Source organism: Echeneis naucrates, chromosome 21, assembly GCF_900963305.1.
Source record: "Echeneis naucrates chromosome 21, fEcheNa1.1, whole genome shotgun sequence".
Classification (NCBI taxonomy): Eukaryota; Metazoa; Chordata; class Actinopteri; order Carangiformes; family Echeneidae; genus Echeneis; species Echeneis naucrates.
In genome coordinates, this window is record NC_042531.1 from 4,156,962 (window position 1) to 4,176,755 (window position 19,794).

A 19,794-nucleotide genomic window follows, 5' to 3' on the forward strand; every position below is an offset into this window, starting at 1 on the left:
CGCTCCCTGGGGGTCAAGCTCCATCAAGTAGTTGCTTGATGAATCAGAGGGGAGTCACAACACCAGAAATCCCAGTTAAATACACACACGCACACAAATTGTTGAATTATTGGGTCAACAACATCTGTAATTGAACTATCTGAGGTTGTTCTTTGGATGAACTGATCACAGCCTGTAAAAACAAGCCGAAATGTAACACTTGACTCGCCACACAAAGCTCACTTTTTGTTGCAAAGCGAAGCATAAACAGAAGAAGCAAGCTGCACATTCATGAATATTGATTACATTTTTTTGTTTCTGTAAATCTGTTAAATCTGTTTGCCCAGCTCATGGCCCAATGCATGTAATTTCTCTGTGAAAGGTGAAACGATCTGCTAATCAATATTTATGAGTGAAACAGACATAATGGCATTATAAACCAGAACGCTGCTGCTGACACTTTAATGTCCACGCCAGATGTACCTTGTGTCTGTGTATGCCCACTGTCGCACACGCACACACAATCTCTGTGCTCTTTACACAGTGGGCCTTTTTGTATTTTCCCAGAGCCATGTGCTGGAGAGATACTCAGGTGGCTATCATGAGAAACAATGTTCTCTAGAGCAGAGCCCTACGGACCCACAAGCACGCACACACACAGATGATTTTATGGCCGTCCCACACACAGCTAAGATTTCTTTGCATACTTAGGCTAAAGTGTAAAAATAGGTTTAGATTTTTAAAAATCTTTTAAAAGGTTGGAAACTAGGGATGCAAATTTTTTCTCAACCGATAAATTAAGCTTCCTTTGAAATATAGATTGCAGCATTCACTTTATATGTTACTTTACAATGTTGATCATATTAATAATTCAAACTTAAATCACAGTATTTGTGTTTAAATACAGTTTTAATCCACCAAACGTTTGATATTGGAGGATCTTTGAAATAAGGCCTGGGGTTAGGTTTGCAGTGGGATCCCATGACCTGCAGCCTAACCCTAACCCTGTTTCACATTCAGCCTTGGAGGTGTAGCATTAATGTTAAGTTTGTTTTGCACCTTAGATAGTTCACCAATTAAACCATTGCTGCTGTGAAGTCCACCCAGCTAAAAAAACAGAAAAGCAGGTAATTGCTGAAGTCGCTGTCATGGTTTGTGAAGGGCACCTTTTTTCCTGTCCATACTGTATCCCCCAAGAAACGGGTGCAAACAAACAAAGCAATATCAGCTCACGTTTGTAATACCCCCCCCCCCCACCGAGGGGTCTCAGGAGTCCTACCTCAGCAGCCACTAATTTCTAAGGTGTGTAAATAGAACAAGCTGCACGGCTCCAAAGGGAAGGAATGTAAAAGTGAAATTCTCATCCCTGACAGGAAAACCACTGCCTGCGGATCAAGATCCTGGGAGACTGCTACTACTGTGTGTCTGGTCTGCCAGAGGCCAGAGCCGACCACGCCCACTGCTGCGTGGAGATGGGCTGTGACATGATAGAGGCCATCTCGTAAGTTACAGCGCTGCGAATCGGAAGGGATGAAAGGCTCAGGGCGATGCTGTCGAAAGCTCTTATCTGACAGTCTGCATCACAGCATGTCCGGCACAGTCGTGGGACACTCTGTGGGAAAACTGCTGGATGGATGAATGTGTGTTCTCTCCAGATGTATTTGGGAAATGTCATTGCTTATTATTAAGGAATTGTTTTCTGCTGCTCGGAGATGACTGACATTGTTCTGCTAAAAAAGTGGAGGTTTCAGTTTCAGGCTCCGGGCAGATGCTGTAGGATGTGATACGTCGGTCTGTAACTTCCTGCATCCTCCTCAGAGGTTTATATTTTAGGACCTTCTGCAGTTAGCATCATGCCATCATGTTTATCTTATGGCAGAGTTCTTTGTGGGACCAGATTCCAGCCTCCCCTGGACCACTTCTCAAAGATTAAGTATGACGTTTTGTGTAAAAATAAGGCTCAGTCCTGTTTTAGCCAAGACTGAGATGAGAAGATTCAGCTCTGTGTTCTCACTATTGCAGAAACACCGCAGCACACCACAACATCCCTGGAACAGAAACTGGTAGCACAAAATCATTTTAAGAGGGCAAACGGGGAAACTCCAACACGGCATTTAGTCAGTCGGTCAGTCATTCAGTCCCACAGCCAGAAATAAAAGAGGCAAGAAGCCCGGGCTTCCCAGGGAGAGCAGGGATATCAAATGTAGGAATTTTATCAACAGTAAAATCCAACTTGAATGATTTCCTTACCGATCGTCTTGACGTGTCTTGCAGGCTGGTGAGGGAGGTGACTGGGGTGAATGTGAACATGCGAGTGGGTATCCACAGCGGCAGGGTGCACTGCGGAGTGCTGGGACTCAGGAAGTGGCAGTTTGACGTCTGGTCCAATGACGTCACGTTAGCCAATCAAATGGAAGCCGGGGGCAAAGCTGGGTACGTCTCTTCAGTTATGATCAAGTTTAAGCTGACTATAAACCCGTCTGTGCTACTTATTCATCTGTGTGTACTGCTGGAATATTGATGTGTATCGCTCATGTTTCAGGCGTATTCACATCACGAAGGCTACTCTGAATTATCTGAACGGAGACTATGATGTGGAGCCGGGAGAAGGGGGAGAGAGGAACGCCTACCTGAAGAAAAACAACATAGAAACCTACCTCATTGTGGGCTGCAGTCAGAAAAGGGTACAGTCCTTCTCCCCAAAAATTGTAAAGCCACATAAAGTGTTCACATAAAATATATGCCACGTAAATCCTCATGTTATTATTATGCTTCTTTAAATTTTTTATTATTTAAAGAAGGAAAATCACACAACAAGCTGACGGGCACATTGATATGTTACAACCTTGAAGTATTCTGGTGCAGGTAGTTTAAAGTAGGTTTAACTGAAGCCAAAGCAATGAATTCAAGCTCACATCCTGGAGAAGATGTTTCCCACTTTAAAAAAATTATAAATCAGGTTTAGATTCTATATTAATACTGTGTGAAATATCTTAGAACAGTCCGTGTAGAAGATGACCGCAGCCTGTGTTTAGAAAGGGAACCCTTAAAATGAACATCCAACCTTACAGGAGTTGAATTCTCTGAGTGTTTACCAGAAATCTGCTCCCAAAGAAGACTGGCAGAGGAAATGTAAAGCTACTTTGAAAAGGTTTCGGGCCTTAAAACCAAAAATATATCTTCATCTTTCGATAAAAGGCCGGAGAAGTCTAAAATGGAGGGCCATTTTAGACTGTAGCAGCTCATTGCGGCTTTTGTATGAACAATGGGTGGAAGCTGGAGGAAAAACTGCAATAATTTCAAAATGTGGGGGGAAGAAGATATCTTCTAAAAAATCCCATTTGCTCTGCAGACTTCCTGCGTCTTCACCATTCATTGTCCTGAGAGGTCTAATCCGCAGCTGTATGTCTTCAGTCTTGGGATAACGGTGCAAATCATGCACATATCGTTGTTTAAAAAAAAAAAGAGAGGGATTCTGTCACATGTTTCAGAGAGAAATTAGTTCATCTCCGCTTTCCTGATTGAGCTCCAGTTTGTTTGTGACTGTGCTGCTTTTATCAGCTGTCTATGTCCTCCAGCACCATCACAAGCTGTGATTATAGATAGCACGTCATGTGAATTAATATCTCCCTCTCACTTTGCTGCTCATGCTGTGAGACAGAAGGAGATTGTATAATCCAATTAGTCTGGTTGTTTTATGTTCTTATTTTAAAAAAAGCAAAGCTCCCAAAAAATAAATAAAATAAAATCCTGAAGACAACATTCAGTCCTGATATCAGATTTGCAAGAAAGAAAACAGTTTGAATTGAATTTCCAAAAACCGTCTTTCCAACACAACAACAGGAGCTGATTTCTGGACACTTCAGAGACGGATGCTTTAATTCACCTGCTCTGCGATTTAAAAAAGAGACTTTCTGATGGTGCTGGTGACGACAACAACAAAAACCAGACTGATGATGAGGCTTTCATCAAAGTGTCATCAGCATCACCGATGACCTGCCGCACTGTTGGCCCGCCGGCGTCCCAAACTAATTACCAAACTAATTCACACATGGAAATGTAATAAATTTATACATTTCACCGCAGACGTTTTTAACACACTTTCAGCTGCATGCACGAGAATTTTGACGTTTCTGGGTGTTCTGGTTTTATTATAGTTACTGAAAATGTGTCGGACAACAAGCGGCACAACAACAAAGGGACTGTTAACATGTATGTACTGTCTTTACCTCGTTTCTTTCACCTCCAAATCGTTTACAGTCACAGAAACAACACCAAAGTGCAGAAATGGAGTTTATTTCCCGATAAAGGTTTCAACAAGCCTGCTCATCAAAAACAAAAAAAAAAGTCGCTCATAGTTTTCTGTCTCCGTGAAATACGAACATTCTTCGATCAAACACCGAATGAAACCACAAGCTTGGCCTCATTTTAAAGCCTAAAATGTGCCCAACAATGATCCGCGGTTCGATTTTATCCATCGTGTCCCGTTAATCGGACATTTTGTCTTTTTTCCACTCTGGGCGAACGATAAATTTAAAGGTCCGTCAAACTGCGCATCTACTACGCGCAGGCAGCGTCTCCTGTCAATCAAAGTCACGATGAAAACAATATTTCCCGCCAATAGCAGAGGCCCTGAGGTTTCCGCAGACGTTTAACCATCCCTGATTGGGCCGTTCTTCCCCCCCAAATAAGGGCTGCGTATCCGGAGCGGAGCCGCGCTCACGCCGTGACGCACCCAGATGGCCCGGATGTCCCTTTAACTCGGATTTTACCGTCGTTTTTGTTCCTGTTGTGGAGAAGTTTGACTGTTTTTTACACCAACATGGAGAATATGGCGTTTACTCCGTAAGGACGGCGACGACGGCCGCCTGCAGCCAGCTGGTCTCTTTGTTGGCTGCTTTGGACACCATATATTCAGCCCTATAAATGCAATTTTCAAATGAAATTTTACTTTTGTAACTGGTGTTCCTAAAAGCAGACATGTGTGTGATTGGGCCAAAAAAGTTATCTGTAAAATAAAAAAAAATAAATAAATAATAAATGTGTATATCAGTGAAATCTCGCAGTGTGAGTTTGTCCAAAATGGACCGTTTTGGATAGGTTTGGCACGCTGGAGATCGCCAAGGAGCACTTTTGGTAAAAACTCTATAGTTCATCAGTAATTTTACCTATCAACCTAAAATTTGGTACACTTGTGGACAGGGAGGGTGTGAACCATATATGTAAAATTCAACCCGTTTCATAATGAAGATTTTGAGATATCACTGCTTTCACGCAAATTTTCATTTTTCCCAAAAATATTGTTGTTTTTTGTTTTTTTTTTTTGGCCCTATTTCTTAGGGAATGGCTCAATCCAATATTTTAATAGATGGTCAATACATGTAAAGATATAGATGTCTTCTTTCATTTAAACCATCAGCCATAGTTCTGGGATCAGTACTTCTGTAGTTATAAAGCTGTATTTGCAGTGATACAAAAAAAGGCGGAAATTGCCAAAAACAGCCTCTGTATGAATTAATATGTACCTTTATGTTTTGCATGTGATGCATCTATAAAGATGGATGCAACCATGGATGCAAATGGGTTTTTTCCTGTTCACATCGCCAGACTCCCAACTTCCTGTTAAGTCAGAAATGGAAAAAGAGGAGGGGGTTGAACATTCAGTCAACTGTCACTGCTCAATTATCATAATTAAATTTAAATGGGTGACATTGTGTCACAAAAAATTAACATACAGGTTCATTCCTGCATGTTAGGTAAAAGCTTTAGGCCATATTTCTCCCACAAAGTTGAGAATTGACTTAACCCTAACCCTTAAATGTATGCACTGTGCAACTAAGCACTGAGGATTTAAAAGTACAGTATTTCCTGGATTACAAGATCAAAGTAGCATTAAATAGAAACGTATTCTACTTCGCACCACTGCAGGGACACTGCACAGATAAATACAGTCAGCACAGTTCTATAGAGACGGTTTATCGAGTGCTTTCTGATTTTATTATTATTTTATTATTCTGATTTTGTGTCTTCATCTCTTACAGAAAGAGGAAAAGGCCATGATAGCCAAAATGAACCGGCAGAGGACCAACTCTGTCACCCACAACAGTGGCCACTGGACCGACCGTCCGTTCTACAACCATCTGGGCGGGAACCAGGTCTCCAAGGAGATGAAGAGGATGGTGAGGAAAATTCACGAGTGGTGGTCGTCATACGTGTCCTGACCGTCGGCTTTGTAGCCTTTTCATTATTCCTCCCTGTCTTATTGGAGTGCCACAGCCAGGTGACTCTTTTGCCAAGATCTCATCTCAGCTCTCATTTGGTGATGAACCAACCACATTGTTAATACCCATAATCCTTTGATCTGCAGTCCTGATGAGCACGAGCGAAGGCCGCTCTTGGCACCGAGAGGCTCTTGGGAGCACTCGGGGAGACAACAGCAACATGTAAAGTGACCGCACTGAAGCTGGTACCACAAATAATTGTTGGCCGAATGAATGAAAGAGAGAGAGAGAAAGAATAAGAGACCTCCAAAATTCACCCTCAATTTGAATTTGAGGAGATGCTTGAAATGCAGCAGCAGCACTCATATGACCGCACAAAGAGTCGTTTTTTCTCCCTGCTGAGCTGACCCTGCAAACAGTGACTCACTCAGTGAGCGAATCCAGAATCAAGTATTCTCTACTGTCATTATGCCTGCACACAACGAAATTTTATTTGGTGGCTCTCGGCATTTAAAAATATTAACAAAAGAAGATGGAAGCATTTATTCTGGAACAGACAGTGAGGAAGGCCAAGCCTCACACTTTTGTCACCTTTTATCAAAATTGCCACGTTAAGTTTTTGTCATCATGGGGGAGTGCTTCTGTTTTCAGGATTATCTCAGTTTGGGGTCGGAGACTGCACGTTTATAAAACAGAACCGGGTATTCCAGTCCAGGGTTGTGGACTGTGAAAGCTTCAGGCGTTAACCAGAAAGGGATCCTGTGATCGAGCTGCAGTGTGTGTTCTTATCTGTGTAGTGTGCGATGGGGGAGTTGGCATCATTAGTAACAGCCAGTGCGACTGAACAAATAAGGAAAATGGTGCCATCTGCTGACATTGTTAAATCTGGACCAGTGAAGAGACGACCTGCTGTTCTGGAGGAGCACATTTAATTACTGATCTTGACAGTGTCAGTAGTTTTGTGTTTTGTTTTGTTTTTGGTTTTTTTTCCTCTCCTTTCTTTGTCTCTTTAGTATCAGATGCTGGTGTCAACAAAACGCCTGTGTTCTTTATGCCCCGACTCAGAGTTTGGAGTCATGTTTGTCCTTTTGAGGGCAACTTTTATTTAGCACAGTCCAGCCTATCTTCATCCTCGGCCTCTGTTGTCCTCCCGCTTATCACTGTCTCCCGCTCCGTCTCCATAGAGCTCATTAATCACCCGGGAAGCTGTGAAGATAAAACACGTTGTAGAGCGTGAAGACTCAAAGATGCACAAAGGGCATGAGGGAGAAATCTTAAATTGATGGCGGCGAAGGAGGGAGGGGTGTTATTGATGGAGATTCTCTTGTTTTTGTTTTTTTTTTTTTTTTTGGGGGGGGGGGGGGTTGTTTTTCGTCAGACGGTGCGTTGGACTATGAATGACTTACGAGATGTTCAGGGCTTTCCTTTTTTACTGTTGGAGAGAGCAAAACAGTAGAACGAGAGGCAGGAGCAACATTTGGGCTTTTCAGCTTCTGCATAAACAGGTTATATCCACAAGAGGGAGCTGGAGAAGTACCCAGCTCACTTAGCTGTGACTTGGTTGGACCTGGAAAATGACAGTGTCTGTGTTTGAAAACCAAGCGGAAGGTCAGTTAAAGCGGTGAAATGTTCTGATTACATCATTTAAATCGTCAGAATGCTGCTCTAACCTGTGGTGCCCCCGAGGGCTTGCTCCAGTATGCAGCTTTGGAAAGGACTCTTCACATTTTAAATGTACACAAAATGCCAGTCATAGTTTTAGGACTTTATCCATTTTATAGCAAGAATGAAAGAGAGATGGGGGAAGCAGGAGGAGTGATGAGGGGTGATGTCACTATGAGGTCAGGGCTCGGACTTAACTCCAGGTCAGAGGTGACTGCGGTTGACTTTTTTATTTTTATTTTTTTTTTAACCACAGACGACAGCAGAGTTCTGGTTTCACGTTTGCTGAGATGCAAGACGTCGCAGAAAAAGAGGTCAAGTAAAGGTCCTACTCCTGTGGAGGGTGTTGGCAGTGGACGTTATCTAAAAATCCATCCAGTGTCGACACTTTTAGCATTTTCCATTAATGCCACATCTCTCGGATTAGTTTGCTTTGGTATGAGAGTTTATCAGCAAATACACAGACCGCGGTGACACAGTAGGAAGGAGGGAGGTCGCCGCTGAATCAATCTAAAACTGCTGCTTTATCATTTATACTTGAACCTTGAAGAGGCAAAACGAAAACAGTGTGTGTCACTCTGATTGGCTTTTCACTGATGCATTATTCATGCTGGAAAGCAACTCTTGAGCCAGCCGCTGTCTGACTCGAGAGTGTGTCAGTAGATTTATGTGATAATATGTGCAGAGCACTGTTTGATAATGAACTGATGCGACCGGGGAATATCACAGAGGTCACTGCATCACATAAATTGAAGGAAATTCCCGTCTGTGACATTGTGAAGCAGCCGATGCCGAGAGCATTTTGAATTCATGGATCAGATTTGAATCAGAACAAATTGAGGATGATGATGAACCTGTGCACAGTTCTCCCAACAAACCAAGAACAATGCACAAAAATAGACATCAGTGTTTCTTATCTATTCTTTTATGAACCGTTTTAATCTTTAAGTGCATTTGCGGGGACTAAGAAGTGAAACTCTTCTCGCCGGCCTCTCCCCACCACCCACACTCTAACCTCCAGACTTATTTCATTAGATCTCAGGGGCGGAAAATCGCACACAAAACCTTTATGCCTTATAACTATCAGTGGTGAGCTGCAGACTTTGCTCTGAGAGCTGAGGGGATAAGAATGGTGTGCTGCCAATCTTCAGCCCAGTTTGACGCAAATATCTTTCATTTTTGAGTTGACGACTACTTGATTTTTTTTTTTTTTCCTTTTCCACAGCCCCCTCGTTATTCATTTCCAGCCATGGGGATCCTTTCCCTCCATCCCTTCTGCTTCATTTGAGTTATTTTCTGCTTTGTACTAATGACTTCTGTCAGCTAGTTAGTTCTTGGAGGCCTGGTGTTATATCATCAGGAGAGGAACCACTATTTTCAAAATAATAAAGCCGGTGTTGAATGTGATAATTATTGTCACATTGAACAAGCAGATAATCGGGGGGGATAATTGGTGGCCTGCAGCTCCACAGCTCAGTTTTTTATAGTAATTATTTTAAAAAAAGGATATCTAGGAGATAAGAATGAATATTCAGTTAAAGTTAGCGCAACATCAATAAATCATCTATAAATTTGAAAACTTTATAGCGAGATACTTCATCTTCAATCCTAAAACTGGGAATCACTGTAAAGGTTCCTGCTGAGCTGCCTTTTATCAGCTGAACTGATACAATTCCAACAGATGAGCTGTCGGTTATTTTTTCATCTGCTCGCCGTTCATCGTCTCGAAATGATTCTTATCTTCTATGAAATAGAAGGAAAGAAAAGTTTTGTTGGGAGTCCAAAGTGATTTTCACAGACTTTCATCCAAACAGCAGGAAACAAAACACAATGAGGTTACATTTACGTTGGTGTTTTTAAACATCATCATGCACTTTAAACTATAAAAAATAACGATCATAATGTTGATTTATATTCTGATGGTGGCAGAAGAGTTGCAAATCAAGCAGTTTTGTTGATAGGATGAGTCGGGGGGTTATTGACTTAATGTTAACTTATCTTTTAATGAGCTTTTCTCTTCTTATCTGTCTTGCAGGGTTTTGAAGACCCCAAGGACAAGTGAGTATTGTCTTCGCTCTCATCCTGCACGCTTACATGCTGCACTTGTTCCTGTTCTTGCAGACAGAGTATTATTTCCTTTCATACAGTCTCAATGGTTCACTTTGCAATCAATTACAAACTGGAACGTAACGACCAGTTAGAGAGGTCACGACTGGATTTGTTTGTACCGCTGTTTCCGTTCTTTCTGCCTCACAGTGGAAAACTAGTGCGGCGTTGAAGTGTAATGAGAGACTTCATGGTGTAGCTGCTCGTCACTGATGTAAATGCCTATTAAGATGTTTCACAATTAGTGTAAACAAAGCACAGATGGAGACATTAAAACCTCGTGCATCTGGATGCCAAACACACAGAGGATTCTATACTGTCTGAACATAAAAGTTTAATGGCTTTAATTTAACCTGTTGTAATTTCAACCTGTTGCTGCTCCAGATTGATGCAAAAACAAATAAAAAAAAGTCTTTGTTTTCTGTTGGGAGTTGGATCTGCAGGGCTGCACGACGCAGGGAGTCAACAAAACAGCATAAGCACATCGGGGAAAATGATTATTTATTTCATTAGATCACTGTAGCAAAGGCTCAAAAAGAGAAAATAATACTGAAGGGACGTCTCTCTGTTGGTTTGTCTCCCTAGTTTAAAGTAGTGGAGGGCTCAGCTGGAGGAACAAAAACAAAACCAAACTGAAGCTACTGAGGGCAACATCTGAATACCAATCAGCTGGTTTGGGGGGTTTTTGTCAGATCAAACCGAACACCCTGCACATCCCATAAAGCAGATTAACATTCACAAGTTTGAGTTTCATTTAAAAAATATATAATGCCTGAGGATAAGTCTCCCTGAACTTCAACTTTGATGGTTGTTTATTTAGTGGTGAATATTTTATGTTAGACAGAAACAGTTGGGACACCCAAAAAAGTCACTTTGCTTTAAATCTGATTCCGTAAAGATCGACTTGGTTTTAACTCAAGATCATTTCCTTTGTCATGATTTCTGAGACGTTTAATTTGGATAAACAAAGTGGATTTTGCAGCTTCTTTGGCGGACGCAACCATGCAGATGATCTTGTCTCTTCAGGGAGCTTGTAGTCATCTGACTCTGGCTCCATGAAAATGAAAAAGGTTTAGCAGTTAGATGCAACTTTGGAAAAGTCCACACTCAGTGTCGAGAAACTGGAGGCTTCATATTTGACATTCATCAAGCTCTTGCCTCTGAGTGCACAGACACACTCACTGCTGTCATCGGTTGATGAGTTCTTGTCGGCAGGGCCAAATCTAAGTGACGCTCTGCAGCTATAACGTTTAGTCTAAGACGAACCCACTCATCAGACTCTTTTTTTAGGTCAATTGTTTCGTCTCACTTTTCCTAAATGATACTGCACCTCAGGGAGCTGCAGGCCGTTAAGACCGTACAGCGACAACGGCTGATTTTCCTTTAATATCCGATCGTCCCTGCCCTCATGGAGGGGGGAATAGCTGCGCAGCTGCAGGTGTTTCAGGCTCTATTTTCATTTTTATTGAGATGTAAATGTCACCCAGTCTCATCTTGTTTTATTCAGGCATTTCATTTTCAGAAACACACAGGAAAACATGAATCCAGAGGACGAGGTGGACGAGTTCCTGGGCCGGGCCATCGACGCACGCAGCATTGACCGCCTGCGCTCCGAGCACGTCAAGAAGTTCCTGCTCACCTTCAGAGAGCCTGACCTAGAGAAAAAGGTTAACACAAACACAAACGCACAACATGACAAGCAATCTTCCCTGTGCCACAAATCTTAGACTGAAGTCTGAATTTCACCGACTGATAGCAAAGCAACTGAGTCCGAGTCACAACTTAAGTCTTTATCAGCGTGTGAGGTCGAAATGCTGATTTTTAAAGTGCCAGCATGTTTTTACTTCCCCGACACCAAAGCCTGCCAAAGCTGATTTATAATAATCAAATATTGAAGCCCTTTTCTTGCCCGACTGTTTTGTTTTGTTTTTTGTTTTTTTTTGCTGTGGGACCAGCTGAGATCTTGAGACTTTGAAGTCTACGACACTTTTGGGGCAACTGCTCTGTGATTTTGAGAATAGAAAGAAAAAGAAAAAGCAGCATAAAGCTTGTTGAGTTGCTCTGAGAGGGACGAACTCTGAGAAAAATCTGTTTTTCTTCCTGCAGTACTCCAAACAGGTGGACTCCAGGTTCGGGGCTTACGTGGCCTGCGCCTCCCTCGTCTTTCTCTTCATCTGCTTCATCCAGATTGTCATCGTGCCACCGTGAGTTTATCTAAAAACCTCAGCTGAAGAAATAGCAACCCAGTAGCTCCAATTCTAATCTAATCTAATTAATCCAATCCAATAAGAATTAATACATATAAAAGTATAAAAGGCAGTTGGTTCTTGTTTGACACTTCTTGTGTAATCCTTGAAAAAAATAAATGATGAATGGCCATTCTGTAATGTTCATTGTTCCATCCATCTTTACTTTTTTTGTAGAGTTAAAAAAATATATTAATTTTCATGAATAAATAAGTATCATATCTAAATCAGTCTCAGTGGATATGAGGAGCAGTCAGCTTGATAAAAGCTCTGGTAGATTTTATCTCGAGGTGGTATAATTATTTATTTTCCTCCCTTATGGATCTCCTTCAGCCTGCCTCTTTATTAACCTTTCTTCTCGCTCCTTTCATCTCACCACTCCCCTCTCTTCTTTTATTTGTGTCTTCACGCCTCGGTCCTCCACCAGAGTCGCCCCTGCACCGTCTCCTCACTGCCCTCTCCGTCTCATCCTTTAATCTGCTTTCCTTCATCTTTTTCACGCTCGCTCTCTCTTCCTGTCACGCCCTCGCAAACACAACGCTCACTTCCGTGTTATTTGCCCTCACGCGAGGTCATCAACACCTCCTCAGCCATAAAACGCAGCCAGATATAAACATATGTGCATAATCACATCCTGTCTCTTTGTTATCTGCAGCTCCAGTCTGATGATCGGCTTCTTCATCACCTGTCTCATTATCCTGACGGCTGTCATGTTCGTCTCAGCCGTCTACTGCTGTTTCGGGGTGAGTCATCTTGGCTCATGATGAATGACTAACCCCCTCCAGAAAAAAAAAAAAAAGAAACTTTCTGCTGTGCGCTGATTTGAGGCCGATCCTTTCTTGGGTGATAATTGATCGAATTTCATCATGCAGAAAAAGAAAATGCTCATTTCTTTCTTCGTTATTGCTTTTCGCTCTTTTATAGAGAACTTCAGTATCAGAAGTCACTGACTCAAGTCTGGATGTTCTTGCTAATGATTTCAGATGATGTCATTGAGCTAGAACATTGTGCCTCATCCTGCTTTTAACCTCAGAACATGTCCTTCTTGGAGAAGAGTTTGTAATTAAGTTCCTTAAAGAGCTGATCTCTTTTCCCAAACTCTGGTTTTGTGTTCGAAGGTCAAAGGTCTCGTCTTGTTTAAGGTGATACTTATTGGTTTATAAATCAGGTCTGGGTTTTATATCAGTACTGTGAAAGGTAGAGCACAGACAGCCTGTATTCAGAACCTGAACCATAAAACTGTCTGTCATGATGTGATGTCACAACGAGCCGCTCACTGCTTTTATTGATTTATTCTATCTACCTTCATCTTCAGCTCTTTTTAACGGATCACTCAGAAAGCAGCAGATTCAGTCTCTCTCTCCTGATTGGCTCGGCCATTTCGAGATGACATTTGGATGTAACATAAATACATTTTCTTATATCTAAATCAACATTTCAAATTAAAAAATAGAGGAGAGTAAAATTTGGGGCATTAATAAGTTACATTTGGAGAAGAGTTTTTCACTACGATTGCGGTTTGCCTTTTTGGCACAAACAGTTTATCAAATTCAAAGTTTCACAGCTCATAGCGTCCAACCTTGTGCTCCACGTTTGGTAGAGAGATCATTAATGAGATTTAGAGCAGACAGCGAACTGCACCCAGACTGTTAGCTGTCTGTGGTCGCGCTGCTCCTTATTTATTTATTACGCACATAAGAGTCGGGACACCGCGTCCCTTTTTCAGGCCAATTCCGGCAGCGCTGATATAAAATCCTTTTAATGTTTCCGGTGTCCTCCATCGGATGATTTAAGGAACAGTTATTTACTAAAATACTGTATGAATTTTCTCTCTGCACAGTCATCTTTTTGTCTCTTTCATCACAGTTTGTCCTCTTTGTAAGACGGTAGGAATGAGGACACAGTGCTCACATCTGGTCCTGCTAAAAGAGGGCACTGTGATAACCTCGACATTAAATATCACCCGCAATTATTTAATCGCTGAAAAACACTGTAACTCCATCATGCTACGGTTTTGTGGGACTGATACCAAAGAGCAGAGCTCTACCCGCAAACCTCAGGAGGCTTTTTTCCCCCATCCATCCCTCCTCTCAGCGCCGGCTGAGGGGCGTTGAGGGACAGACGAGTTGATGGATTTCACTAATCAAGTCTTCAGCTTGTGTGTGTACTGAACGTACACGTGTCGCTTTACCGTCTAACTTTGTCATTTCTCAGTCTGCAGGTATCGCATTGCAATGAAAATGTTGTGTGTGTGCGCTCTGTTCTTCACACAGCTGTTCCCAGTCGCTCTGCAGACGCTCTCTAAGAGGATAGTCCAGTCCAGGCTGAACAGCACCCTGGTGGGCGTCTTCACCATCATCATCGTCTTTCTTTCAGCTTTCATCAATATTGTGAGTTCACATTAACAGGTGTCCCTTCAGACATCACCAGCACATTCCAGATATTCCGAAAAAAGGTGACCTTTGACCTGTTCTGTTCAGTTCACCTGCAGCAGCCTCGACCTGCGGAGCTGCATCACGGCGGAGCTCAACATCAGCCTGAACAGCGTGAACGCCTGCCACGCTTACCTCCTCAACTACAGCCTGAACGCACAGTACAGCCCCTGCGGGGAGGACGCCCTCGTCTGCAGCTTTCCTGAGGTACAGGTGTGCCTTGTTCTCTGAGTGCGTGTTTGCATAGTGGAAGTGAAATGTTTCAAGTTGAGCATTTTAAAACGTCAGGCCGGAATGAGCAGCCGATTTATCTGAAACACTGAGCACAGAAAATGAACTAAACATGGGCGTGATGGATTATGTCTGACAAATATACTCGTCCCAAATGTTTAGGATATTCACCAAAATGTCACAAACAGCTTTAAAATACACAACTTTAAACGAGTATAGTTTTCTCCTGCATGCAACAGTGTATTTCACATTTTAATTTGTGCATCCATATACTGCTCATCTGTCACCAGATCACAGAGCTAAAGCGGGCCTACAGGCAAACACATGCATCTATTAGGACCAGGAGGAAGCCTGGAGGGAACAGACTACTTCCTGGATATAATGTTGTTTCTCTCTTAATGTCAGAGGAGAAGGGGCACAGCATTCTGCATGGAATACCTGATGGCTCAGAACATTATGTCCTCTCAATAAAAAGAACAATAATGCTCAATGCGTTTGTTTTATTAGAGAGATTTCAGTGTGCTTGGTGCTTAGTGATGGGAACTGTGGGTATTTAGCTTGAACAGTAATGTTTAAATTAAAAGCTAAGTGGTCAACAACGTGGGGTTTATCAAGCGTTTCATGACGCCTCCGGATGTGACTCATTCAGCCACCGCTGCCCGTTACGGAGTGTAAACCTTCATATGCAAAGATAAAAACAAATGTAGCTTTGCTAACATCCTCTCTCTCTCTGTCAGTACTTCACGTCCTGCGTGCTGCTCAGCCTCCTGGCCTGCTCCGTCTTCCTGCAGGTCAGCAGCATCGGCAAACTTTTCCTCATGCTCTTCATCGAGCTGCTCTACCTCCTCATCCTGGAGGTGCCCAAAGTCAGCCTGTTCGACAACCAGGACCTGCTGGTCGTGGCCAACGCCATCACCGCTGTGTGAGTCACTCTCCCTGTGTGTGTGTGTTGTGAGGCCTGAGAAGGTTAAATCTTTGGACGGCGTGCAGATGCTCAAACAGCTGATTGGTTCTTCTCTGTTCCTCCCTCCACAGTGAGCACATGAATGGAACAAGGTGAGTCTGACGGCAGCTTCAGCTCCCACAGAGACGCGAGGCATCCCCTCCATCATCCGATTAAGCTAATAGCATCATTATCACTCTGCTGGCACAAATTTTACTATAATGACCTGCTGGCAACAGATGCTAACGCTAATGAGCCGAGATGTGGAGGGCAGCTTGGTTTTCCTCTTTTACCTCCATTTTGGATCACATTATTTAACAACGGGAGAACCACAAGTATAAAACACGTGAGAGCTTAATGTGTGTGTGTGTGTGTGTGTCGACCTCCAGTTGTGTGATGGACTCCAAGGTTCCTCTGAAGATCATGACCCCGGTGGTCATCACGGTCTTCGTTCTCGCCCTCTACCTTCACGCTCAGCAGGTGGAGTCCACAGCCAGACTGGACTTCCTCTGGAAGCTGCAGGTTGGTGTGTGTGTTGTGGAGACAGAAATCTCCCACCGAGGCTCGACTCAATGTGACTAAAAAAATTTTAAGGTCAAGGCTGAAGTAGAGAGTTGATTGGGCATGTATTGGCCCCTCTGAAGGTTTGGATTGTACTTCAGAGAGCTAATTCACAGCCACACTAACATTTGGTCAATGTTGACATTTGTCAGTCTAATGTCCCCACGGAAGATCAAAGCTGTGAGTCTTAAAGATCCAGGTCTTCTTCACACTTCAAGATGCTGACATCAGGGAGACCAAACACACAAAGAAAAAAATTCCTGCTTCTTGGTTTTCTTCTCTTCTCGATCATCTTTGACTCGGCTTTTAAGAAACCCAGACAGAGCAAAGGCAGAGCTCTTCTTTTTGCGACTGTCAATGAGTTTTCATTAAAATCCATTAAAGCGTTCGGAATCCAACTCTCCCCGTCCCAGAACAGACACCTTTTCAGGGCCACGTCTCAGGCCTGTTGGGGACCCGGATCAGGAGTGAAGTAGTAATTCCATTATGAACGGCCTTAGGGGACAGATGCTCAAGGGCCCCAAGGCAGGCTGTGCTGCCTCGTGGTTAGTAATCCAGGCGAGGAGATAAACGGCTTATTTAAAAACAAGACTCGGAGTCTCCAACCACGCTGGCAGCTCTGGGAGGTTGTGATGCTCGTGGCAAAGAAAAGACAGGAAATAATACTTTAGGTGATAGTTATTCATTTATTATTTATTCAGGGTCATCCTCAGCTCTGTAGTTGTAGTTCAGCCCCCATTTACTCTCTTCTCCCCGTCCTGATCTCTTTTATAGGCCACGGAGGAGAAGGAGGAGATGGAGGAGCTGCAGGCCTACAACCGCCGCCTGCTCCACAACATCCTGCCCAAAGACGTGGCCGCTCACTTCCTGCAGCGGGAGCGGCGCAACGACGAGCTCTACTACCAGTCGTGTGAGTGCGTCGCCGTCATGTTCGCCTCCATCAGCAACTTCTCCGAGTTCTACGTGGAGCTGGAGGCCAACAATGAAGGCGTGGAGTGTCTGCGGCTGCTCAACGAGATCATCGCCGACTTTGACGAGGTGATGGAAGTTGTGCGTTTGTCTTAGTGTGTCTGTGGTGGAACGGTATGGTAAAAGAGACAAAGTTTGTAATGTTGTTACAGAATATAAAAACCTCCTTGTTCTTTTTGTGCTAACAGATTTGAATTATTACTCTCAATGTTGGTCCACATTGTTCTTTGCTACTAAAAATACAGACGACATAAAAAAAGAATCAATAGTTCTGTTCGAGCTGCATTTCTTTGAAATGGATCCAGTGAGCCTGAACCCAAACGCTGCTCAGCGTAAACCTTCCCTCGCTCTCCCTCCACCATCAGATCATCAGCGAGGATCAGTTCCGTCAGCTGGAGAAGATCAAGACCATCGGCTCCACCTACATGGCGGCCTCCGGCCTCAACGACTCCACGTACGACAAAACGGGGCGCTCGCACATCCGCGCTCTGGCCGACTACGCCATGAGGATGATGGACCAGATGAAGTACATCAACGAACACTCCTTTAACAACTTCAAAATGAAAATCGGTGAGCTGGTGCTCCTCCTCCTCTAACTGGTGCACCGTAACTCTATCTGTTCTTTCCAGAACGCAACGGAACCTGAATGAATAAATAGTTTTCATTCTGTGACTCATGCGATTTCTGTCCAGCTAGTTTGGAGGGAAATGAAGACCATGTGACCTCTTCTGTCTGTTTCCCCCCCCTCAGGTCTCAACATGGGCCCCGTGGTCGCCGGCGTCATCGGCGCCAGGAAGCCTCAGTACGACATCTGGGGGAACACAGTGAACGTGGCGAGTCGCATGGACAGCACAGGCGTACCGGAGAGGATCCAGGTGAGCTGACGTGTGGCGCTGAACTGCACCAAACATTCATCTCAACGTGTCCTCCATTATTTCACCATCTGCCGTTCTCAGAACCAGAGTTGGTAGTTCGTTAGACTGTGTGTTACTTTTGATGTGCGCATTGGTTTTACACATTTTTAAATGTTTCAGTGACGGGCAGCACGGCGGCGTAGTGAGAGTGCTTGTTGATCTCACCTGTCCAGGGTGACCCCGCCCTCACCCAGTGGGAGCTGGGATTGGCTCCAGCGGTAGAAGATGGATGAATGAATGAATGAATGAATCATGGTAGTTTTGTACATTAAACTCTTCTTAGCGACAGCAAAAAAGTCCAGTCAGCAAATTAAATGAATACTAATAAAACCAGCCGAATATTTTCATCACCCAAAATCTACTTTTTGGGTGATGAAAATATTCAGTAAAATGACATTACATAATAATTGGAGCAGTTTCACTGACAGAATATTCATCTTATGTGAAAGAGTGAATGAAGCTGAAATAGAACGTATAGCAGACTAAAACATACTGTGAGTCACAAAGACTAAGAATTCATCCAAACTCTCCAAAACTTCCCCTCACACGTGGCTGCTGGCTGAATTTAGAATAAGTCTGCTCAGGTTAATGAAAAACGTTAATTATAAATGGTCTTATTGGTTTGGCTCAATCAGATGTGAAATCATTAAGGCTTAATAACTCAAAGCGACTTTGAACACAGATGGAAACCTTTAATTTGATCTCATTCGTCTCCGCTGCAGCTCCGGAAAAGCCATTAACGAAGGAGCAAATATGAACCTTGGCTTCCTAATGAACCCCAAACAGTGACAGAGCAGCAGCACGATGACGCCATCGGCGCCCGAACGCACCTTTTCCAATCCCTCTTTCACAGATGACAGCGATTTTTTTTTTTCTGATCTGAGACAGCCCGAATTTCAATTCTTCCCAAATTGACCAATCATAAGCAGCTGAAAGTCACAAAAAATGGGCCAAAATAGTTGAGATAAAAACACATTATTTCTATTCACACCATTGTCAGCCTTTTTCCTTTTGAATTTGGCTTTCTTGGGCTTTTCATCCCGGTGAACTGACCGAACGATAAAATTAGCGTCAGATTTTAAGGTGTTAAAAATGAGATGACCTGCCTGGCGCTCATTTACATGCTGCAAGGCCCGCTTCCTAACCCAGATATCCTCTGATATTTAAGCGAGCGATTACGTCCCAAACAAAGACAAAATAATGGACACACAGGAAATTGGAAATGTGATGTGAAACGTATTGTTACAGACCGGCTCATCGGCTGCAACAGAGAACGGAGGGAGACGAGGTTTTCACAAAATAACACAACTGGTGAAGCCACAGGAAACTGTCTGGGGAAGAGGGATTTTGTAGGCTCAGGTGTGTCCCTATGATGACCCCCCCCCCCTCCTCTGCCCTCAGGTGACTGCAGACCTGTACCAGGTGCTCAGCTCCTATAACTACACACTGGAGTACAGAGGCGTCGTCACGGTGAAGGGCAAAGGAGAGATGATGACCTACTTCCTCACCAGCGGGCCCCCCAACAGTTAA

At 43.4% G+C, this 19,794-nt stretch overlaps 1 protein-coding gene across 2 annotated transcripts in view; it reads left to right on the forward strand.

Annotated features, from left to right (window-relative positions):
• The window catches only part of adcy5 (adenylate cyclase 5), a 61,333-nt gene extending 41,539 nt beyond the window's left edge, over nt 1-19,794 (forward strand). Inside the window, exons 5-21 of one of the 2 annotated variants that reach the window (XM_029529962.1) lie at nt 1,353-1,480; nt 2,254-2,412; nt 2,522-2,663; nt 6,021-6,158; nt 9,898-9,920; nt 11,491-11,635; nt 12,075-12,172; nt 12,870-12,957; nt 14,488-14,604; nt 14,695-14,853; nt 15,615-15,797; nt 15,917-15,933; nt 16,210-16,342; nt 17,156-17,419; nt 17,716-17,920; nt 18,101-18,225; nt 19,666-19,794. In XM_029529962.1, the coding sequence (XP_029385822.1) occupies nt 1,353-1,480; nt 2,254-2,412; nt 2,522-2,663; nt 6,021-6,158; nt 9,898-9,920; nt 11,491-11,635; nt 12,075-12,172; nt 12,870-12,957; nt 14,488-14,604; nt 14,695-14,853; nt 15,615-15,797; nt 15,917-15,933; nt 16,210-16,342; nt 17,156-17,419; nt 17,716-17,920; nt 18,101-18,225; nt 19,666-19,794 (2,253 nt within the window). Of the gene's footprint in view, nt 1-1,352; nt 1,481-2,253; nt 2,413-2,521; nt 2,664-6,020; nt 6,159-9,897; nt 9,921-11,475; nt 11,636-12,074; nt 12,173-12,869; nt 12,958-14,487; nt 14,605-14,694; nt 14,854-15,614; nt 15,800-15,912; nt 15,934-16,209; nt 16,343-17,155; nt 17,420-17,715; nt 17,921-18,100; nt 18,226-19,665 lie in introns of both variants that reach the window. The other variant, XM_029529961.1, reaches the window with a different exon arrangement.